The 25,587-nt window shown below is 37.8% G+C and overlaps 1 protein-coding gene across 4 annotated transcripts in view; it reads right to left on the bottom strand.

Moving 5' to 3' along the window:
- The window catches only part of Cntn3 (contactin 3), a 361,039-nt gene that overhangs the window by 232,522 nt on the left and 102,930 nt on the right, over positions 1-25,587 (bottom strand). For 3 of the 4 annotated variants that reach the window (XM_021164805.3, XM_029478975.2, XM_029478972.2), the window contains exon 3: positions 4,087-4,213. In XM_021164805.3, coding sequence (XP_021020464.1) covers positions 4,087-4,213 — 127 coding nt within the window. Of the gene's footprint in view, positions 1-4,086; positions 4,214-25,587 lie in introns of those variants that run through there. The other variant, XM_029478974.2, reaches the window with a different exon arrangement.

Here is a 25,587-nt window from a genome sequence, read left to right as displayed (position 1 = left end):
TTTAAACACACATGTATAATCATCCCATGACATCCTGTTTAAGGAAACTAAAAGAGTCTACCCCACCTGGGGATCCATTCCATAATCAGCCACCAAACCCAGACACTAGTGCATATGCCAGAAAGATTTTGCTGAAGGGACGCTGTTATAGCTGTCTCATATGAGGTTATGCCAGTACTTGGCAAATACAGAAGTGGATGCTCAAAGTCATCTATAAGATGGAACACAGGGCCCCCAATGGAGAAGCTAGAGAAAGCACCCAAGGAGCTGAAGGGGTCTGCAAAACTATAGGTGGAACAACAATATGAACTAACCAGTACCCCCAGAGCTCATATCTCTAGCTGCATATGGAGCAGAAGATGGCCTACTCGACCATCACTGGGAAGAGAGGCCCCTTGTTATTGCAAACTTTATATGCCCCAGTACTAGTACAGGGGAATGCCAGGGCCAAGAAGCGGGAGTGGGTGGGTAGGGGAGCAGGGCGGAGGGAGGGTATAGGGAACTTTTGGGATAGCATTTAAAATGTATATAAAGAAAATATCTAATAAAAAATAAATAAATATTTTTTTTTAAAAAAGTAAGTCAAATCTCCTAGTGACAAAATAAAAACCTTAAAAAAAAAAGCCTCCCCATGGAGGCAAAAATTATCTTAGAGTTTATACTTTAACAATTCCTAACATGTCACTTGATTAAAATATCTCACCTATTTGAAAGAGCTCAATAAGAAGCTGAGACCAAAACGGAAGACATCTGTATGATCAAGTAATGAAACCCAGGGTGGCTGTGGACTAGCTATGGTACACAATAGGATATCTTAGAAATAGAGATACGACATCCACGCTCTCTAGAATGGTAACAACTAGACATGTATGCCCACAAAGCACTTGAAATGGGTTTTATGTGATTGATAAAGTGAATTACTTGCCCAGTCTGTGTGTGTGTGTGTTTGTGTGGTGTGTGTGTGTGTGTGTGTGTGTCTGTATGTATACTCCAGTACAACTTATATCTATGGTTCTTTATGTACAGAATATTATCAATGGATATTAAAGTGAATCTTGCATGTGGACATCTTTATCCAATGCTAGGCATTTGAAGCCCAAAGAAGAAATAAGAGAAAATTCTTTACATAAAAAAAAAAAAACTACAACAACTAAGTATTAACACTTCCTTATGGTAACCTTCTTCAGTACCATCAGCAATTACAGTCAGACTGAATACTAATTAACCTTTAAATGTGGGCTTTAGGGTGTAGACAGGGAAGTGTAAGAGAAAGAGTAAAATTCTCAATTAGACCTTCATAGGAGTGATTTCTCATGAGAATCTCTGAACTTTAGGATTTCTAATATGGCCAATTAAGAGTTATCTTTACCCAAAGGGGAAATAAAAGGAACAGGATCTCTCATGGGGCAAGTTTACACCAGTTTCCAGGAGTCTTTGAGCTTTTAAGGACAAATTCTCCTAAGATTCTTAAACTTTGTTCTGAATCTTCAGAAATATGACTGACTGGGTCACCTCCAATCCGTGATTTCATACGAGTCACTCATTCCCTCCCTGATTCCTATTTCTCTACTTACCAGTTTATAATTATATGATATACAATATTATTTTGTTGCTTCATTAAAATATTAACTTTTGTTATTATATTGAATCTAGACTATTAATTCTAAAAAATATTAAAAAGCAAGAAAAAACAAGTGTTTCTTTCTGAATCATTCTATGATAATAAGGTATATTACTTAATGGAACATTAAAAGGCAAAATTTGCGGGGGGGGGTAGATAAAGTCATCAGTATGACCTTCAATACTCTAAATTCCTCCCATTCAAGTGCAAACTGTCTCTTCTGTAGACAGCACACAGAAACAGAAACTTTATTTTATTGGAGTTATTATAGGAAGGTCTAATGCAGTTCAAAATGAAGAAACTCTGTGTGTTTCTAGCTTTCAATTCTCAGAAATTATAAACCTTTAGCAAAGGTGAGATTTCATATTGTTTGTAAATCTTCAGTTCAGAAAATCTTTAAAGCTGTGATAAAAGTGTCTGTTCCATTTGGCTATCAACTAAGGATTTTTGACACATTATGTAGCATGTTAAATCTCTTCATTTATCAAACACTGTATCAGCAAATCAATGGGAGCTGTGTATCTCCTCTTCTCAGTTATAGATTTTCCTTGAAATGAAACATACCAGACCCTAAATTGGCATGCCAGGGTATGCAATAAAAGAGAAGGTCACAATCCACTAACAATAGCTCTGCAAAATTATATACATGCAATTAATATATTTACACTCAAACTCCACAACATCACGCTGAATACCTAGTATACAAGGCATAATTTCTACAAAAGATTTATAGGTTTCTAAGCTCAAGACATCTGCCTATCTGATAAAATTCTACAAACATAATGAATCTTCTCATTTAGAAATACAATCCTCTGTGACAATGTTTGAAGTACTGAGAATTTCTTCACTAAAAACATTTCCCATGAAATAATTCATAAGATAAATATGACAATACAACTCTATCAATGACAGAAAAATAACCTACATGCTTATCACTCATACTTAGAGCTCTCTCTATAGAAGTGTTGCACTACTATGGGCAGATCTAACCCATGCGCAAATAAGCTGTCAGATATCCATAGAAATATGTGAGAAACAATACTTTCAGGATAGAATCTTCATCAAATGATCTGTTCATTTTACCCACAAAGAAATATTTCCAGATGTTGAATACACTACAACCAATTCATCTAACTAGCTCATAAAATCAATTTCTTGTTTTCTTTATGCTTTGCATATTCTATAATAAGAAGAAAAAGCCAAGTAAAGATCTTTCTGTATCCTTGACTCTCCTTATCCAGACCAGTTAACATATATGCTTAATGCATATTTTCTTAACGTATCTAGTATATGCTCCTGAAGTACACATTCAGCATATTGAAGTGACTAACCTTGATCATTTCCAGGTGCATAAATATAAAAGTCTCTTTCTAAGAAAAGCCTGACCCACTTTAACAAGGATTGTTGAAGTCTATTATTCATATGGCTTCAGAGAACAACAGAGGTTCAATAAGATCTAAATGGTGACTTTGGAGTGGTAGGCTTTTATTAATGTAGGACGAAGGGTGCTTCGTCTGCAAAGTACAGGAATTGGGTAAATAGCATGGATGCAGATATTAACAAGCACTTTGAGGTGCGTGCTGCTATGAAGGTGTCTCAAACACTCCACCCCAGCCACCTCTATGGATGCAGTGTATGCTAACTATAAATAATTCATCTCTTCATCGAATTGGGTACCAAAAGTATCCAAGAGCAGAAATTGTTAATATTTTGATATTTAGTCATGTAGATACTCATGCCATCACATCCTGGTCACTTTTCAAATGTTGACATTTTAATTCTATGGTGGGAATTTAGCTTTTTATCTTAACTTTTATACCTTTTGGTGTGGGTGCGTGTGTGAAAGCTGAAGGTTTCAGTGAATACGTTTGTACATAATTTTAGAAGCAAGGATTTAAAGGTGATTTTTATTTTATTTTTTAAGGTGATTTTTAAGTCTGACAAAAGAAATTATTTTCTCTTCAAAATAATTTAAATTATTTTAAAAATGCATTTTACTCTCCCACATTTAATAAGTCTTCAAACACATATCCAGTGTAAGCAAAGAAAAGAAAAAAACACTATATTTAAAAAGAAAAGAAACCAAAACAACAAAACAAAGAAAAGAGAAAACAAAACAAAACAACAATAAAAATAACATGGATCAAACACCACTTAATTTCACGCCATTAATGAATGTGTTCTTGGTATCTTTATAACTTGACTTATAATCTATAAACTTTATAAATTAAATTATACCATAAATCTGTGAGAAGATGACGCATACTTAATAAACCCTCTGATGTTTTTCCTGTAATTCAGACATGGTGCCTTAAAAGATTTAAATGTTTGTGGAATCAGTTCGGTTGAATGCACAACAGAGCTATAGCTTCATGTATCTAGTACTTCTTACATGGCAGAATATACTGAAGCACACTAACAACAATCACCACATTTTATTTACATGTTCAACCTTCCCACTGTACCTGTAATGAGGTGAAGGGTTGCCTCTTGCTTCACAATTTAATGTTATTTTTTTGTCCTCCGAATCAACAGGGAAAATACTGTTGCTGGGCTCTTTGATAAACACGGGGCCTTGTAAAAGAAGCTCACCTGTATAGGAAGAGGAATAAAATAAGAAGAATAAATGAAAGTTGTCATATAGGGTACAGTCCAGAATGAAAAATAACAAATAGCAACTATTGTTTACTCCTAACTGTCCCTACTTCCCAGCACATACCATGCGGTGTGCACATTGCTTGGTTAAAGAACATCTATCAGTTTATCCTCAAGAGTGAGTAAACTCCTCAAAAAGCAGCAATCCACAAGAAATGTCACCATATTTAAAAAAAATTCATCTCAGTCTGTAAATAAAGCTGTAGCATTTACTTGCCAAAACAATGCCCATATACTTTATGCATGTTTTTGGAGAATAAATTCATTACCAGAAATCTTTTCTATTATATAAATCTCTTTGCAAAATTAAGTTGAAATGAAAATCCAACACGTTTCTCATAACATTTGAGGAATACGCACAACTCATGGCTGCCAGCCCATGTTTATGGTTCATTGGGATATTCATATACTTCATAACACAGGAGACAAAAGGATGCAGAGATGATTAAGTGCCTTTCAAAAAGTGTTCCTACTTTAGGAGAACTGGGACAGTTTCTGAAGGTAATTGTCACATTCACACATATGAAAACAAAATTCTAATTGTACTAGGTGTTGGGAAAGGAGAAAGAGAATGTTATCACGAAACAGTTATGCAACTGAAATTGTGTAACCATCGCTAGAGCATTTTTTAAAAACAAATTCACAGAATGTTTTTTTAAGAACGCTTTCCTCTCATGGAATGCTGTGGCGAATTGAAGAGGAATTTTCCTAAGGCTGAGATGGATGGCAAAATAAAGTCAAAGACTAAGAGAGTTCATTAATTGTAAGACAAAAAACAAAATGAGATTGAATAATTTCAAAATCTTCTGAGAGACAGAACTTACATTTTTATATGCTTCAGAGAGCAATTACACAAATAGACATACATGCCATAACAAGGTAAGTCATAAACTTACAACGTAAAAGCACAATAGTCATTCCAATGAAGGACATATCCCTAACTATGCTTTGGAATGAGTCCTTAACTCACCGATGCAATATTTAATTATCAAGATGCTCTTAGTATGAGTAACATATTCTGTCCGTATACAGAAGAAGAAAGCTAAGCTAAGCATGGTTAGTTTAAATAAACCCTTTTACCCAACATTTTAGAATGTCAGTGTATAGAGTTTAGAAGTTGCTGCAGAGCTCATGTAAAGACGTAGCTTTGCCTTTTCTGTAAAGCATTTGATGTCCTAATTCTAGAAACTTCCCTAGGCTTCTATGAGATAATGTACAACACAGCTTATCAGAGTGTTTTGTTTGATGTGGTATATCAGTCACTTTTCTATGTTTGTGATAAGATACTATGACCAGAGCAACTGAAAAAGAAAATGTTTCCTTTGGCTTATGGTTCTTGAGAGATGAGAGTCCATCATGGCAGAGAAGCATGGCAGCAAGAAGTAGGCATGGAGGCTGGGGCAGCATGTTGAGGCAGATCACATCCTCTACCATATACAAAAATCAGAATGGAGTGGCTATAGCAAATCCCACCACCAGTGATGCACTTCTGTAGCAAGGGCATGCATTCTAAACCTCCCTAACAGTGCTATCTACTGGGAACCTAGTGTTCAAATATCTGAACCTTTGGGGGGATGGGGGACATTCTTATCCAAACCACTATAAGGAGCGAATAGCTATACTGGATAGCGGTACTGCCTTTGTCAGGCTAGACAATATCTTTGTTGGAGAATAGTTACACCAGAATGACCAAACATGTGTGAAAGATTTGAGTCTCCTGTCATCAAGCTGAACTGGAGACTGAATCTAACCACTTAGACAACCATTAGTCAGAATAGCATAATAAGGTCCCAAAGCCACTTGTAATAGTACAACTAGTTTTACTGATCTGTAGCATTACAGTCTTTCAAGGTGTTATACTTACAATTCTAATTTAGTTCAAGGAAATGATAGATTCCAAAATCCACTAAAGAGATACAAGGTAGTGTCAAGAAAGTTCTAATGACAACATTTATTGTTCTCAAGATAGGTTATACTGCTGGCAAAGACAAAATCCAACATGCAGGTGTGTTACCAACCAAAAACAATAACTAAAAGACTTTTTTACCATACGATGTTGTACTGGCTAGTTTTGTGTCAACTTGACACAGCTGGAGTTATCACAGAAAAAGGAGCTTCAGTTGAGGAAATGCCTCCATGAAATACAACTGTAAGGCATTTTCTCAATTAGTGATCAAGGGGAAAAGGCCCCTTGTGGGTGAGACCATCTCTGGGCTGGGAGACTTGGTTCTATAAGAGAGCAGGCTGAGCAAGCCAGGGGAAGCAAGCAAGCCAGTAAAGAGCATCCTTCCATGGCCCTGCATCAGCTCCTGCTTTCTGACCTGCTTGAGTTCCAGTCCTGACTTCCTTGGTGATGAACAGCAGTATGGACGTGTAAGCTGAATAAACCCTTTCCTCCCCAACTTGCTTCTTGGTCATGATGTTTGTGCAGGAATAGAAACCCTGACTAAGACAGATGTGTGCGTACTACCCTTATACTACAGACAGTGGCAACTTTCAGTTGTTCTGCCACATTTTCAAGTTTACTGTGGTACAGAAGCAATGTGAGTTCTAGATTCTGATCTTCTATGAAGCTGAGCCTCATTATCAAGCCTCAGCTTTAAGGCTGACATAAGCATGGTCTCAAGTTTAAACAATGTATACTGCAGCTCCTGCCTATACCAGATGATCAGTAGAATGGTGCGTTAGCACCTTTCAACTTGCAATGTGTTTACCGGGATGTGCTATTACTCAGCATGGGTCAACGAATATCTATGTGATTGTTGATAATCTGTATCTAAGCCGTTGCTGTACCATAGCTTCTGGAACATGCCACACCATCAACATTAGTCTGGATTGTATAAACAGTTGAGGTTATTTGAAATACATATGAAATATTTCTCACGATACCTCTTTATTGGGAAAAATCACATTTTAAAAATGGGCGGATGTTAAAATAAGATTTTAAGTTTCATTGTTACCTTCCCAACTTGGATATGATTTGTCCTCCAAACCAAGGAGGGGCAGAGAGGATAAATACCTGGACAGAAATGGCAAAGCCCATTCGTTGGGAGAGACTGAGCACCTGATAGAAACCTTCATGATTTTGATTTGTATCTAATTCCAAGGCATAACTCTGTCCAAAAAACAGTCAGTCAAAAATTATCCCTTAGCTTGCTTTTTGAACTTTGGTGTTTTGTGATGACGCTGGAATTAAGAACTCAAGAACATACCTATCATGTCTGAAATTTAAAGATCCTGAAAGGCACTCAAGAAAATCAATGGCTATGTGGAAGCTACCAAATCTTTAAAACAAAAAAAAAAGAAATTAATAATGAAATGTGACAGGTTAGCCCATGCTTTATGCTTATGTGACAAGTGAGCCCATGCTTTATGCTTAGACAACACACAAAATCCACTTGGTCTTTTTTCATTTGAATGGAATTGGTATTAAGGGGATGCTGAGATATGCTGTCCTAAACTCTTGCCAGCAATATAAACATAGCAGAATCAGACTCTGGCCTTTGCTACCCATGAGGGAATATGCAGCATTTTCTTCAATTAGTTTTGATGTTCAAAAGGGTGTATCCTTTACCCCTGTAGATATTCATAACAATCTACAGAAACCTGATGTATAACAGAAGGTAGCCTCTTGCCTGATTAAATATATTTGGTGTAACATTTAGATTGATGTTGAATCTGACATTTTGTGACAGGAACATTTTTTTTATATGCTAGCCTAGCTGCAAAGCCCCACTTTTAGCTTTACAACTTAAAATAAAGGCTGTATAACACTGCTGAAAAAGTCTAATAAGTCCAAAAATTCAATCCTAAGGTGTACTTCCTCCTTGCCTCTTGCCCCTAACAGCTACTGGCAACTAGGAATAAGTACCTCTGAATGTAAATACAAGCTTTAAGGGATGCTAAAGTAATGTCACATAAAAGATCAAACTGTGCCTGGTCAATTCTAATGGTCACATGTCATACACATTTTATGTAGACTGAGGAAGAAAAAAAGAAAAAAAAAAAAACCTTCCTTCACTAAAAGAAACAAAATTCCTTGGAGAGTCAATGTTACATTTTAAATTCCTAGGGAAAGGAGGGCATATCCCACTTCTAACCTGCTGGGTTTTGCCATATCTCCATGAGGAAAAGGAGAGTGGAATCCTTTTAGATGAAGACAAACGGTCCCAGAGGTAGTCAGGAAGGCAATACCATTAAAGGCAGAATTCAAGAGACATGAACCAGAATTGGACTATTTATTCCATTTCCTTTCTAGATTCATTGCCCCTGTCCTACCAAATGAACACTAGCTTTAGTTAAAGAGAGTAAAAGAGTATGTTGCCAATTTGATGAGAGCTATTCTGAGCAATATTATTCTACAGAAAAAAAAATGATGAAGACAGTTGTCCCTTCCTTTCTGCCAGGACAGACTGCTAGCTAGTCTGCTCCCCTGAAGACAGCACAGCCTGTGGCACCCCAGGAGATCAAGTGCACTCAGGGCATAAGACTCCACAGCCTGAGGCCTCCTAGGAGATCTGCTGCACACAGGGCAACTAAGCCACAGATCACCAGCTTGTCTGCTCCAGTGAAGACACCACAGCTTGGAGGCATCCCTGGAGTCCCTCTGTACACAGGCAACTGGGCAACTGACACCACAGTCTGAAGACTTCCTAGGGACTCCAGAGCAGGAAGGGCAAGTGACCCAACAAACTTGAAAGCCTTCCTGGAGTTCTGCTACACACAGGGAAACAGAAATCACAGTCTGTAGCCACAGTCTGTAGCCACCCCCTTGAATAACAGCTTCACAGAGGACAACCGTTTGACTGCTCCTCTAAAGATCCAACAATCTGAAGGCCTCCCAGGAGATGTACTGTAGAGAAGGCAACATCACCAGCTTCTTCTGCCCCTCTGAAGACAGCTCCCCCCCCTTGCCCTCCCCACCCGTACCACCAGGTTGGAAGGCTCCATAGAAGGTCTGCTACAGTCAGTGCCATAGGCTTACCAGGAGATCTGAAGCAACTCAGGGACAAAAGAGGCAGATATGAGACAGTCACCAGACCAGCAAATACGAGGGATAACCAGATGACTAGAGGCAAGCATATGACCATAAACAACAGAAACCAATACACATGGTTATCAATAGAACCCAGTCCTCCCACTACAGCCAGCCCTGAACATCAACACACCTGAAAATCAGGAAGCTGACCGAAAATTCTATCTTATGAAAATAATAGAGTCCTTTAAGGAGGATATAAGTAACTCACTGAAAGAAATACAGAAAAACACAGGTAAACAAATAGAAGCCCTTAAAGAAGAAATAAATCCCTTAAAGAAATACAGGAAAACACAATCAAACAGGTGAAGAAATTGAGTAAAGTGGTCCAAGCCCTTAAAGGGGAAGTAGAAACAATAAAGAAAACACAAATGGAAGCAAAAGTGGAAATGGAAAACCCAGGAAAGAGGTCAGGAATTACAGATGTAAGTATTACCAACAGAATACAAGAGATAGAAATGAGGATCTCAGGTGTAGAAGATACTGTAGAAGAGATTGATACAATTGTCAGAGAAAATTCAAAACATAAAAAAGTCCTAACTCAAACATCCAGGAAATTCAGCACAGAATGAAAAGACCAAATCTAGAAACAATGGAATAGAGGAGAACTTAGATTCCCAGGTCAAAGGACCCAAGCATATTCAACAAAATCATAGAAAAGAATGTCCCCAACCTAAAGAAAGAGATTGGCCATACAGGTACAGGAAGACTATAGAACACTAAATTAATGGGACCAGAAAAGGAACTCCTCTTGTCACATAATAATCAAAACACTAAAGGCACAGAACAAAGAAAGAATATTAAGAGCTGCAAGGGAAAAGGGCCAAGTAACATACACTGTAGAATTATCAGAATTACACCAGACTTCTCAACAGAGATACTAAAAGCTAGAAGACCCTGGCCAGAGGTCATACAGACTCTCAAAGAACACAAATGCCAGCCCCCGTTAATCTTAGTATAATACATGTCTGTGATAGATTTTTGAAAGTAAGATAATGCAGCATGTGAAAACCTACCCATGATAGACAAGGTCCTGCAGTCAATTGACCTATGGCACCTCCTGTATGCAAATTCTGACGCTGTGAGCCAAAGAGCAAGACAGCTTCAGGGTTGGCTTCTTTTGGAGGCCATGAGGGAAGAATTTATTCTGTATTTCTACTTGGCATTGTGCACGCTCACCTTATCTTCATGTCACTTTTTAATCTTCTCTGTGTGTGCTTCGCTCTCTAGGCTCAAACTCCCCTCTTTTACCAGGACATCATTTGTGATGATTGGATCACAACCTTACAACTTGACCACAATCATTTATAAGTAGAATAACGTCATTTGTCAAGAAGCACCCATTCGAGCCATAGGTTCTTATGGTGAGCTCTTTTGTTACATTGTGGATTGTGGAACAGCAAGATCCAGCGCATGATAAAAACAAACAAACAAAACCCCAAAACCAGACAAGGGAAGGTGAACTCACAGGAAAAAAAAAGTGGTCTCTTGTTGCTTTTTTCTTATTCATGTTGTTGTCAAGTTTGCAAATTTCTCTCTGACTGTTCATTATTTTTATAAAGAATCAGAAGGAAGTGATGGGAGCTACCACCATCATTTGGACGCTAGGAAGGAAGTATACACATGTGTTCATTTAACTGCATATATATTTGCATGTATATATATGTATATATATTTATATGTGCATAGATGAACACAATATATTTAAGATGTATATTGCAATGAATATACCAGAGTAACATAAGAGGGCAATGAAGCAAGTTTAAGATGAGAAATGAGAAATAAAGTGGGAGATGCTTTTCAGAATGAACTTATTTGTCTACCTCCTACATGAGAAAATGTTAGGAAGCAATTAGGTTAATGGGAAAGTGCTACAGTGTAGCATACACTGTGTAGGACTGTTTTCAAATCTGGTACCAATATAAGGTAGAAAGACTTTAGACATCTAAATTAACTGTCCAGCACTTCAGTCTTTATGTCCTACTCTGTCCATCAACAGGAGGGCAGAATACATGTGGAGTAATACTCAACAATTAAGGAACTGGAATTAAAAAGGGCTGGTTAGGTTTCACTGATGCTAGAAATAAATGTTCAAATAAAATAGGCTATCTTGGTACATTTTCTTTTACCAAAAACTGCTTTCATCTTTTAATCGCAGTTTGCTAAAGTAAAGAAAACAATGCCAATGCACTAAAACCTCGTATCCATAATAGTTTACACAGAGGATACTTGGACACTGGTAGTCTGTCTGAGTAGAATGATTAAATGTCTTATTTATTCCTATAGACAGATATTCAGTTTGAACAACAATGATGTAGAGTTAAAGAATGTGGAAGATTTGTAAAAACAGCCCATCACAGTATTATTTTAATTCAGTTGCTATTTCTGCTTGTTGGAAAGTGTTTTACAATTGAGAAAAAAGGATGCTAATCAATGCAAATATCATATTGCAGTGTATGAATAATGCGTTGTCTTATGAATGTTATCTCTAGTAATTATGATTCTCCCATTATCCCTTTCTTCCTATATGGTTTAGCAGCAAATTCAACCTAGAAGAAGAGGAAGAAGAGGAGAAGGAGATAGAGAAGAACAAGAAGAAGGAGGAGGAGGGGGATGCTATTGTGAGGTATGCAATGTGTTATACCAAGAGAAAAAAAATGGAGGCATTCTCATTCTGTAGTACAGCAGCCTTCATTGGAGTCCATTGAAACGTTCATCACAAGAGTCTCACATCATGTGAGAAAAGCTTATTAATCAGTTCTTGAAACAGGTCCTTAGTGTCTCACTGTTAAAGATTTACATTTATGATTTTTTAATAATTTCAACAACTTTGGGTCAAAGCTTTGGGGGCCTTCCCTTCATGTATTTGGGAAATGCATTCTATAAAACTCTAGTATAAGGTCATTGTTTCTATGACAACATAACTCTACAGAAAATAATTCCTATTATGCATTACTGTTTATAGAGAAACAAATAAGTGAACATTCTATCTGGTGGTTACAAGTTGCTGTACTTCTGCAGCTAGGCACTATACTAGAAGGGAACCACACCTCAAGTCAGTGAAAGCCAGTTTTCTATTTGTAATGGTCTATCTGTTTAAAATGCTAACCCCACCTGTATGTGTTGGGACTTCAAGTACATGTGCACATGGAGGACAGAGAAGTATGTCTGATGTCCTGCACTGTCACTCTCTGTCTTTCTCCTTTGAGACAGGTCTTACAGTGAGCCTCACTGATCTTGTGCCTATGCCCAGCTGCCATCATTGAAGCTACAGCCCCATCTGGCTTGTAAATTAATTTTTGTATGAGCTCTGAGATCTGACCTCAAATCCCAGTACATGCACAGGGACTCGCTTTCATAGCCCTAAAGTCACTTTTCCCTCATCTTACATTTTCACAGATACCTGCTTTCATATTTTTTTAAAATTCTGACAGGGATTAAGCTGTGTTCTATATTTTGGGGTAGGATGAAATTATGCGGAACAATGACAGCAAGGCAGCCTTTCCCATACTGTGTCGGCAACTAGAAAGAAGCTAGCTTATCAAAATACATAGAGTCCCCTGCTTTGAGCTTTTTAAGTGGCCCATGGTTCAAAGTTGACTTAAGTATGAGTTGCGGTATATACAATATTCATTTAATGCAGTAAAATGCACAACTAATAAACTAGTTTTTGTGAAATAATACAAATTCTTCAACAATTCTGTGCAGTGTTTGTTATTATTGTTTGTTTCTCTTTTTCTTTTTATTCAATTGCACTGTATTTCCTTCCACACAACCAGCTTTACCATTCTCTACTTCTTACTTCCACATATAAGTTAAAAACACCAATAACCAGTATGTTCTTTATTATGTATGCACATATAGTGTGTGTATGTGAGGGGAGTTTACATACATATAAGTGTGTGTATCAGTGCATTTGCTAACGCCTTCTTTTTTCACTCTTTGCCTAATTCCTTTGAGGAAGGATCTTTCAATGAACTCCGAGTTACACTTTAGAAAGGCCACAATTCTGGGGTTAGGGTGCATTTCGGACACACTTGGAGCTGAGATCTGAATTCAAGGGTTCATTCAATCAGGCAATCTTATTCATTGAGCCATCTCGCCCACCTATCATTGATAAATTCTCCTTCCCTATTTGACAACCTCTGGACCAGACACAGATTTCTCCTTCTTAAAGAATTGCCAATTATTATTGCTTTTAGGGGAGTGAGTGACATTGCAAGGTATGTTCTGCACTGATTTATATATAAATAAAACAAATCATAGCAATGAATAAAAACATTAAACCACCATCATTTTAAAACATTCTCAAATGTCCCAAAATATGAGTCTTTCCTAAACCCACTCATCTGATGTCTCCTGAGGCGTCTGAGTGAGAAAAGAAGAAAAACTGTTGGTTCTCGCAAACCAGTCACATAAAGATAGGATTCTCAGTCCTGCATAGTATGTAGATGCCTCTATTCAATGTTATTGGTTGAAAAATGCCTGTTCCCGAGTGTCAATATTGCACACTGACCATTAAGTCCCACGCGAGTTACACTGCATTTATTAACATACCTAACTTCAAGTCAACACAAATCCATCAGAATAAAATTGGGCATTCCAAAAATTTTATTGTTTTCTTTAATATTAATAATTGATCTTTGGAGCTACAAAGGAAGTTCAACTAGGAGCTTCACATACTTTCTAATTCTGGAGAACCATTGGGCAGTAATATACAGGCAACAAGAGGACTGAGAGATGACCCTGGTATTCTTACAAATATCCTTCCTGGGAGTTGCCATTCAGTAGCCTTCTGTTTTAACTGCAGACTCTTAGAAAGATGTCTCTACATCTTAAACAACACAACATATTTATTACTGCATACTGCCATCACTTATTTTTTACTCCCCTGCCCCATCCCTGAGTTTTATGCCTTCAGAAGACAGTAACTATATTTACCAGATATACAAATACCTACACAAACTGTATATTAGGATTAGTGCTTAATCAGCATCAGAGCACAAGTCAGCCTCTGTGCCTGCCTGGAGCACCACTAGAAATCCTTTTAGCTGACCAAAGACTGACCAGCAATTTCCAGATGACAACTCTTACCAAGGTTTTATTCCTCTAACTAATATATGTCTTATAATATAAAATAAATTCATGATAAAAATCATCTTCTTACATGGAGAAGTTAGTTCAATTGCCATATTGATGGTACTTTAAAAAAATACAGGGAAAGAAAATGCAGAACCCTCAGAGAGGCATCTACTGTTACTAGTTGCTTGTTTCTGTTTGGCAGATTCTGGGCTCTGGGTCACGTACACCCAATCCACTCCCTTCTAAGTACTGTAAATGTGGTACTACACAGGAGTAGCTTAGCTGGAACACACACATAATAGCACTCTCAATGGCAACAGCACTCCACTAGTAATCTACTGCAGAACTGAGTGCTGAAGCAGAGCCCATTTCTTGGTTTTAATGACTTGTTTGAAAGTAGCAGCTGCCTTTGCCATTAAAACAAACCAGAATGGGCAAAGGTTGAGCTTCTGTGCAAAGATGCTTCAGTCGTCAGGCCTTGCAGGACGCTTGCTCTGGCTATTTACTTTCCAGAAATAAAGTGGACGCAAGGGTCCTGGGGAAAAACAAACAAACAAACAAAACAAAAAACAAAAAAACAAACCACTGAAACTCTCAAGAAATCAGTAGAAATCAGTTACACAAACCATGGATTTATTCAGAAGTAACAAACACTAAATCCTCCTTTATTAACGTATTTACTAAACTGATTATTTAATGGCTATATTCGATGAAATATAGGACTGCTCACTACTTATTGTTCCCCTCAAACTACAGCTGGATCTTTCCAAACAGGTCCCCTTCCCTTCATGTTCTTTTCATTTTGTAATGCCCCGTTGATGTGCATGAGTGTGGGGACGTTAAATGGAGTATGGGTAACCTACTCCCTATATGCTGTTCTTAGGTCGTAGGCCATTCCAAATACTAGGATAAAAGTTCTAAAATTAGAATACAACAGCAGCATTCAAGCTAATTAAATGAATTACCTGATTTTACTTATTGTTTCCTTCCACTTACTTATTTTTATTTTCATATGCAAGGGTGTTTTGCCCACGTCTATATCTCTCTACCTGTGGAACTGTGATAGGCAGCCTATTTTGGTTGAATGGGACTTGCTCCGGTGACCCAGTCGAGAACTCTACAAGGGACGAAAAAGTGAGCCACGTTCCTAGAGTCAGGTGCCTGACACCACAGAGCCCCCAACTCCATAATTCTATGATTATCAGTCAGGCAGACAAGGTACCAAGCTTCTGGCATTCTGGCTAGACTCCACCCCCACAGTTACCTGACTAAACCCAGGTTTGTTCCTCCCGACAGTTACCTGGCAACAGCAAGATAGCCCAACCTACTATAAGAGGGGCTGCTTGGTTCCACCTTTCTCTCTCTTTAAGCTTTCACATTTCTTACTCTCTTCTCTAACCCTTTTTCTCTCTCTCTCTCCTTTCCCCCCTCTCTCCACGTGGCCATGACCAGCCTCTCTCTTTCTACCTTCTCTCCTCCCTGCCTTTCTACAATAAAGCTCTAAAATCATAGAATGTCTCTGCTCATCAAGACCCCTCTTGCTTGAACGATGGGATAGGCTTTCTCCTAAAAAGCAGCATCTAACCACCTTCCAGAAGGCCTTCCTGCTCTGCAGCCACAGACTAGACCAAGGACTCTCGCCCCTGGGAAATATCAAGTGCCCCCCTTTCTCCCCCTGCCCTCTCCTCCCTTTGGCCTGGGGCTGATGAGCCCTCTGGGACCCCCATTCTGTTCTCAGCTCCTCCATAGTATCCAGCATGGGATGCAGGAGGCTTGGAACCTAGTGCCTAGGACTGCCCCTTGTCCACCACCCGCAGAGCTGGGATTCTGAGTTGGCAGTCCTCCAGGTCTGCCTGCCCAGAACACCAGAACTCTGGTGGGACTCAGTTTCTCTTTCACTCCCCTCTTTCCCCTATACCCACGGCCCCACATCTACCTCTTGTAGGTAGTGCCATGGAGGCTAGGTAAATTCAGACAAGATCATCAGATCCTCTGAAATTTGAGTTATAGATGGTTATAAGCTGTCATTTGGGTGCTTGGAATTGAATCCAGGTCCTGTGGAAGACCATCCAGTCCTCTAATGTCCTAAGGTATCTCTCCTATCCTGATATTTGATTTTTTTATATCATACTCAGATTAAGGCAGAGCAAGATTGTCCTTCTAAGGTGCTTCAAACCTGAAATTCCACAATTATATGAAAAGGAGATAACCTATCAGTAGTGTTTGGAAACTGATTTTTCAGAGCTGCAACTTTTGGCTACTGGGTCACATGTATCCTAAGATTCAGGTTTGGATTACAGCATATTCATTTAGACATTTGAAGATGTTGAGCATAAATACAAATTTAGGCTTTTGAAGAAAAAATAAGCAATCTTAAACTCAGCAGTCTGGCAGGCGTTCCCTACATCTACAGACCTTGAACACAGAGGATGAAGCTTGCAGGGATGGCAAGGAGCAATTCACCTCCAATGACTGACAAAATGACTCTGATAATCAACTAAATGCCCTAGGACTGAGTCATTCTGTTTTCTGTCTCAAACGCTTTGAACGCTTTTCATGCACTAAGTCTATTTTGAGCGTAAAGCCCCAAATAATACAACTTTATCAGAGATTCAGCTCAAAAACTTCGATTGCACATATCCCCAAAGCATCATAGCTTATCATTTGGGTGTAGGCTCTGCCTTTTATGCTTCAATCTATGCCTTTTGTGCCCTACCCCAGACTAATAAAATCATACCTTGAAATTGAAAACATGATAAATACTCATTTTAAAAAATTAAAATAGGACATATAGTCAGGCTTTATGATGAGTGTTGCAAAGTACATCACATCTGGGGCAACCTGGTTTTGGACAACAGTTGAATTACAAGGATAATATGTCATGATATCTGACTATTACATGAACTTCTAATTTTCATGTTCATAAACCAAGTGTCACTTGAGCTCAGTAACACTCACATTTGACTTATTTCGTGCGAAACTTCTGGGTTTGAATTGTTATGTCGAGGGCGAGACAGCCTAAAAGTAGTGTGAAAATCCCTATTATCTAGAATGTTTGGGAAAACTCTGTTAATTATTCCTCTTAGATGATATGATGTGTCTACTACTAGAAACAAGTATAATATTGGGTCAAAATAGATATGACTTCCCTCAATATTTCCTTACTTGCAGGTTTGTTAACCAACATCTCTGAACACTTAGTTCTACGGTATGGAAATGATGTGACTAAGATGAAATTTTTGATGCAAAGACTATCAACTCTTTAGCAATGAAATAAATGGAATTTGACATTCGTGCATATTTTTTGCTTAGTGTTGCATCAAATTTTGAATTATATCTGAAGAAAGTAATTTATGAGAAGGTAGTGTAATAAATGGCTTTATTCATCACAGCTCTGTATCGCCATGGCAAGAAAAATCAGATCGAATAGTGCTTTCCTTTATGTAGTTGTGAACACTCATTCCTGAGTTCAGTTATCTAGTTTAGTAAATATCTCTCAGTATTATAACTAAAACAAAAGTTGGCTATTAATTTGTGGAGGGTAGACACTTCATCAAAAGAGTATGGGTGGGCATATTAATATTGCTCCATGAATCAGTTTTCAATTAGAAAATTCAACAAGGATTTATTCTTTACCTTGTACCCATAGTACTATGGAAACTCAACAAAATAAACAGTAAAGAACTGTCAGAGTCCTCAAGAATCTTGAAAATATGTACTTTCATATATATTGTTGTGAGCTGAATCTTAACTGTATATATTCTCCTAAAATACATTGACTCTTCTGAACTCTCTACATGGCACAAAAAAGCAAAATTTAGAAAGTCAAGTGTGGCCACGTGTATGCCACAGTGAATGATATCTTTCAGTTAAAATCTGATTTTAACTCAGGAACTCGTACTCTGCATTGTTCCATAGAAAATGGTTCGCATTGCTGACACAATTATATTCTGTCTATTTTTATTTCTCTATACTTTACTGACATTTGAACTTGGGTGTGACTTGCATAAGTTCATATGTTATGAGAAGGGAAGGTTCTGCCTTCCTATACATCTGGAAGGAAGCGCAGTACTGTATGATCCTGTAAAGGGACAATTGGCTATAAAAGTGTATTTGGAGATTAAAATGCTGGGAGCTTTACTTTGAAAACTTAGAACTAACATAAAAGCACACATAAATGCTGCTGCGAGCCTTTGAACCTCCCCAGGTGGCATGCGAAATGGCTATGAATATTGAGAACATTCTCAGAACAGACTGAGCCCTTGGTGCTGCCTGTATAGAACATGGAAGTGCCACACCTAGGATCTAGGTGCTATTTGAGTGATGCATTAGTTTTACTAGTGCTTTGATGCCCATGGTGACACTAATCAATGTTACAATGGCAGCAGGTGATCCACAAAGCACCTTAATGCCTTATTTTTAAGCATTAGCAACCTTCACAATTTCTCCTTGTATGTGAAACAGGAGCAGCAAATAGAGTTCATGTTCGTTACAAAACATGATGTGTAGATATCAGCAACAATTTGTAATGGCAGATTAAACACCCAATGCCCTTAAGTCAACACACTGTGAAGCTGTCCAGATTTAAAAAAAAAATCCTGGGTCAGAGTCAAAAGATTCAGAGAATGTACATTCTGAATCAGCACAGTGTGAAACTTTCCCTTTCCCAGAAGACACCCTTTGCTTCTTTCTTTTGTCTGTCTCCTATAACCAGATGTTGAGGCTTCCATGATCATGCGGAAAGTTCAAGTAAAATAGTCAAATCAAAACCCCATCATGAAAACACATAAAAGTATACTCAGGACTCCTTGGAACACAAATCAGACAGAGTACACAGGAGTTTCTGTCTCTTTTATATTAACATTTCTAAAAAACCCTAACATTGTTGTTGTCGTTAAAATATACAAATTATTTTCTTTTTGACTGACAGCTAGAAATATTAGTTTTTTTCTCCAGAATATTGGTAAATATGAAGATTACGTCCAGATAGTATGAAGAGAAAATGAATATAAATACCGAGGTGAGATAGGCACTTAATTCCTCAATGGTCAGACAGAAGTTTGAAAAGGATGGTTAATTGTCACCTATATTGTTTATTTTTTTTTTCATTTTGTTTTACAATTTTAGGTAATATAACAAAGCTTGCATTCAAGCTTTTTCGATGCTAACAGAACTTTGAACATAGATTTATCAATGTTTTAATCAAGTTTATCTAACATAAATGAAGTAAACAGCGAGTGACTGAAGCTGAACAAACAGACCTGAAATATTTCTACTGAATATTCTACCTAAACACTATAGAATACACATCCTTCTCAGCAGCCCCTGGGAGTTTCTCAAAAGTAGCTGACATACTAAGACACAAAGTAAAATTCAACAAACTTAGAAAAGTAGAAATAAGTCTGTATTCCATCTGACAGCAGAATAGTACTAGGATTTCATAGCAAAAGATACCCCAGAAAATACAAAGCCTCATAGAGATTAAACAGCATGGTATTGAGCAATGAATGAGTCACTGAAGAATCAAAGAGGAAATAAAAAGTGTGTAATATAGACTTAAAGTGGAAATGAAAACAAAGTATTCCAAACCTTCTGGAATGATACTCTATATCAATTTTTACAGTATTTGTTCTTCCAAATTTTGAGAAATGGGTAGAATGGATGAGCAAGAATTACTTGAGCAATACATAGTATGCCTACTCTTCTTTCCAAGATGTGCATTCCTCAAGAATGCAAGGCAAGGCAGCATGTGCAACAGTCACTGGGAGAGCTTTCAAGATGGACTACATTAGAGTGTCAAGCTAAAGCTATCCTTCAGCTGTGCTCAGACTTTTGACATGATGACATGAAATTTTGACATCTTTACTCACCAAGTTCACACTCAAGAACCAAGCAATATCATTCTCAAAACATCTTGTAATATTGTCAGTGAGTATGCAATTTTTATTTGTAGCACTGCCATCCCATGTTGCACACAGACCACAGATCATTATTAGATGATTCTATTAGCCACACCAAAGAAAAGTCTAGCCAATTGCCTAATAACTTTGCAATTTCTGATTTAACAACAGCTCCATCTGCAAGGAACAACTACCTTTGTGTAGCCCAACCTGCCAGGAAGGTTTTGCTTCTGTTCATATAAGCAAGATTGTTCAGCTGGAAACAATCAAAATGAAAAATAGTCTGATATTTCTCTTCACATACACATATACACCAAGGTCTACAAACAAACAGACACACACACACACAGACACACACACACACACACACACAGCAGGCAGAGCAAGGGGGACCTGCCTCTTAAATACCTGTATGTGTCACTGATTTCGCTACCCCTTATAAAGCAATAGCCATACACAACTTTGCTGTAAGAGTACCCGCAGTACACAGTACCCGTAAATCCCTTTTTGCAATTTAAAAGCAAGAATGAAAGTTCAGACAATCTAGAGAAAGTCCTGTCTGTGCGAATAAGTAGCTGTATGACTAAGATCAAGCACCTAAACAGGTAAACATGTTCATATTCATATGCATATATATCCAGAAAAGTGTAACTCAATGTGTTGTAAATTAGCACATATCTATCTCCTTTGCCCTTATGGAATAATTTTTGGCCAAGAATCATGTAAAAGTTCGGTGGTTATAGTAGCCTGCCATAACCTAGGCATAATAAGGCAGAGTCAGGAGTTCCCCCGGGCAAGCTACCTACGTAAGACTAACCAAATCTCTGAGCTTGAGATTTAACTGAGGCCTTGACTCAGTAAATAAATGGAGAGCAATGAAGAAGGACACCTGATATTAACATTGTGTGTTCACAACTGAACACATGTGAACATACATACACACAATATACACATACATGCAAAAATATATTCGTTAAAGTTATACATTCCAATAATATAGTGCTTCCATATCACAAGCAGCAGCATATTCTCTCTCACACACTCTCTCCACATCCAATTCTAAAAAAAAAAAAAAAAAATCTCATCTTCTGTCATCCTCAAACCTGAGGAACATGAAGAACCGTCCACATGTTTGCTCATTCCTCTTCATTTCTATAGCAGAGCATGGAATCTGGTCTTCCTCCTTTGATCAGTCATTCCAAATCTTACATTAAATACTTTCACAGATTGTACTCACTATATAAAGACCACTCCACTCAGATCCTCTGTCCTGACACTAGGGGATGCTTATATAGATATAGAGGTCTAATCATCTCCTATAGACAGACTGCAGCTCCTGCCATTCAGACATTCTTCAACCACTTCAACACTATGAATATCATAAACAATTTCTAAACCCTGCCTTCTTATTCACCATTTTTTTAAATTAATTCATTTAGTATCTCCCCACTTAAAGTTTTAAACCTTCAACAATCTTATCTTATGGTTACAATAACCATGCAATTGCTCATCACTTTGACTTCATCATCTTTCTCTTTTTTTTTTTTAATCTTAATTATCTTGATGGTTTATTTTAAAGATTTGTTTATTTATTTTATGTATGTGAGTGCACTGTAGCTATATAGATGGTTGTGAGCCTTCATGTGGTTGTTGGGAACTGAAACTTTAGGACCTCTGCTCACTGCTGTCAACCCTGCTTGCTCCATCCGGCCCCATACACTCAGTTCCTGCTTGCTATGGCCCAAAGATTTATTTATTATTATACATAAGTACACTGTAGCTTCAGACACACAAGAAAAGGGCGTCAGATAACATTATGGGCAGTTGTGAACCACCATGTGGTTGCTGGGATTTGAACTCAAGGCCTTTGGAAGAGCAGTCAGTGCTCTTACACACTGAGCCATCTCACCAGCCCCACATCTTTCTCTTATTTACTGTTACCTTTGTACATCAACTGCCATTGGTTGGGCATTGCTGTACAGCTTTTTCCTGCGAGTTGATACAATCCCTCCTGGAGATGGAGAGGAGTTCCTAAGCCCCAAGAAACTATCAAAACTTACAAGGCTTTTGAGCTTAGAAACTTACATGACTCAGATGGCCCTACCCCAAAGGTATGTGCAGAAAACGCTTGCTAGAGAGAGAAGACACAAGAAAGAATGCACATTTCATCGGTCTCCGCCCATACTGGGGTCAGGTTCTTAGTGATACAGCTGCTTTGAGTCACCTTTGAGTCATGCTTCTGAAAGGAACCCTTACATACTCAAGACGTTCACCAAGATAAACCTGGATGGAACTGCTTTGGATTTTAATCTGTCATCACTGCCCTAGGGTGCATAATTAGGATTTCTTCACACCCCCAGGAAAATAATGCACCAACACATAATTTACACTACCCTCCAAACATCACCTCTATCATTTATCCTTCCCATCTAGCCTATTAACATCCCATTGGAGCAAAATTTTTAGAGCAAATCTGGAATGGTAGCACACACCAATCTTTAGACCTGACAACTTCCTTTCAAACAATACCACCAAATATAGTTTTATATTCATGATATAACACAATGATAAATTTTCTAATTAAAAGAAAGAAAATATCAAATAAATTAATTTAGTTATATATTATGTAACTTCAAATGTATAATATTAATATTTCAACATCTGATCCATCCCTCCATTCCCCCTTATCTATACTCTGCCCTTGGAACCTCCCCCAACTCAAAAACAAAACAAAACAAAACCAAATAAAACAAAACAAAACATCTCTTTGTGAAATCACAGTGTATCACTGAGTAAACCCCTTTGTCCACACATCTTTACTTGCAAATGTTCATTGCCATGAGTCATTGGTCTGTTTGAAGACCTCTGACTTGTGCTACATTATGCACACTGAATCCTCAGTGGAACTCCTCTCAGATATCCTGTTGTTACCCTGTGTCATGGAGTTCTAGCAGCTTTGGATCTGCAGTATAAAGCTCCTTCATTCACTCCAGCAGATCACAAATGGGAGATGCTAGGATATGTCAACTCAAACCCAGGTGCTAAGATGTGTCAACTCAAACTCAGGTGCTAGGATGTGTCAATTCAAACCCCAAATCTGGGCAAAGCTGGGTAGGAACTGAGTTGGTCAGCCTGCCAGCAATCCTGAGAACAACCCACCAGACTGAGTTCTCCAGCACTGCATGTATTTTAAAATGTATGTTTTGTACTTTTAAAAATAACTTATCTTTGACATTCAGAATGTATTTTACATTTATGTCAAATCTCAAATTGGTGTGATTATATTCCAGGGTCTCGGTGGCCACATATTGCTAGTAACTACCATAGTAGTACAGAAGACCTTTAAAGATACTGCCTGGATTTAAAACCTAAGCTCCACTTATAATAGTAATAACCTTAAACAAAGTAATAATGTAATAATCTTAAACAAGTTATAACGTATCTGTACCTCAGGTGCTGAGCATGAGGTTATAAGAAAAGTATCAATCTGGTAGGGTTTTTTTTTTTAATTTACATTAATATATACACAGATAGACCTGTAGAGCATCAATGTTAACTGAAATAAGCCAGACACAGGGGGAAAAAAAGCACATGATCTCACTTGCCTATTGCCCTGCATGTAGAGGCACAGAGTAGAACAGCAGTTACTAGGGACAGTGGAATGCAGGAAGAGACAGACACACCTGCGGAGTAGCAGAGCTTCAGATAGGTAGGAAGACACTTCTGCAGCTCTTTATCCAGCATATTGAATGCAACACTATACTGATAACTTGACAAGACAGATCATGACAAATATGAAGTTATAGAGACATTCATAAGTTGTAAAATCACACATATTACGTGCGTGTTTGATCAACATCACAGTAAGGTGGAGCACATAGCTCAATGGTAGGAGATTTGATTTGCATATGTGGGACCCTGGGTTCAAGTGTTAACACCATGCACACACAGAAATCATTGAATACCATGAATATATGCAATTTCATTTGGGTTTTTTTTGTTTGTTTGTTTTTTGTTTTGTTTTGTTTTGGGGGCTTTTTTTTGGTTTTGGTTTCTTTTCTTTCTTATTTTTTTTTTTGAGACAGGGTTTCTCTGTATAGCCCTGGCTGTCCTGGAACTCAGTTTGTAGACCAGGCTGAACTCGAACTCAGAAATCTGCCTGCCTGTGCCTCCCGAGTGCTGGGATTAAAGGCGTGAGACACCACACCTGGCTTTCATTTGTTGTTAAAGAAATTATTTTTATATTAAAAATCAGTAATGAGCCAATCAAAATCAATCACTTGAACTAGGGTTGCCACACAATATAGAATACTTATTGTCTTTAATTAAATGTTATTCCATGCTAGCATTATATCAGGTAGAAGAAGGCAAGCCCATGTTGCACTTTCTCTAAATTTACCTTTCCTGCATATTATCTTATGGTGTCCAGCTTCAGTATAATGATTATGGCCTTATGATATTAGCTATTTTACATGAATATATTTTTGTGCTTTTACACTAAAATTCAAATACAGAATCTTATCCACACAAAGCTAAGCCATATCCTTAGCCTAATCCTTAGCCTAATTATTAGTCTCTAAATTTAAGCTTGACTCCTTTAAGTATGTGAGTTTTATGAAGTTCTTTAATGTTTAAGAGCGTCCCGGTTCCTCATTTGTAGAACAGTCAGTGTTAAAAACAATGACTGGGCCAGAGAATCAACCAAAAAAAAAAAAATTAACAATACAACTCATCAATAAAATAAGGTCAATAACAATGAAAGGGCCAGAACATCAACTAAACTATTATGACTATATCAACTAACTATACGACTCAGAGAAGCTCCTTAACATAACGCTTCAGAAAAAATACGGGCTCAATAAATGATAATTGTTCGGGGCTCCAACTCAAATGGTGCCTTTTCTATTACATTTTTATTTTCTGAATCTTCATTTCTCCAAGTAAGTACACAGACAAGTTCTACTACTCCCTTTGTATTTTGATTAAATCGGGATTTTATATCATGACAGCATTGCTACCATTGTTTACATAAGCCTCTTCCCCTTGGACTCCTCCACTTCAGTTATCACAATACCCTCCATAAACCTGGTGCTTAGTATTCAGCTCACTTAATGGCTCTTCAGAAATGGCTGGGTTGCAGCATGTGGGGTTCACAGGAGGAAGAAAGGAACAGAAAACAGGAGCAAGACTAGGACAACACTACAAGATGAGAGAGGACAACAATCTAAACTACCCTACAGAAACGACAGAGGCAGGTGATAAAAGAGGAGAAAGACAAGAACACACAGTAACTA

Source organism: Mus caroli, unplaced genomic scaffold, assembly GCF_978045245.1.
Source record: "Mus caroli unplaced genomic scaffold, Mus_caroli_1 scaffold_7, whole genome shotgun sequence".
Classification (NCBI taxonomy): domain Eukaryota; kingdom Metazoa; phylum Chordata; class Mammalia; order Rodentia; family Muridae; genus Mus; species Mus caroli.
The sequence above is the reverse complement of the archived record's forward strand: the minus strand, read 5'-3'. Positions and strand labels throughout refer to the sequence as shown.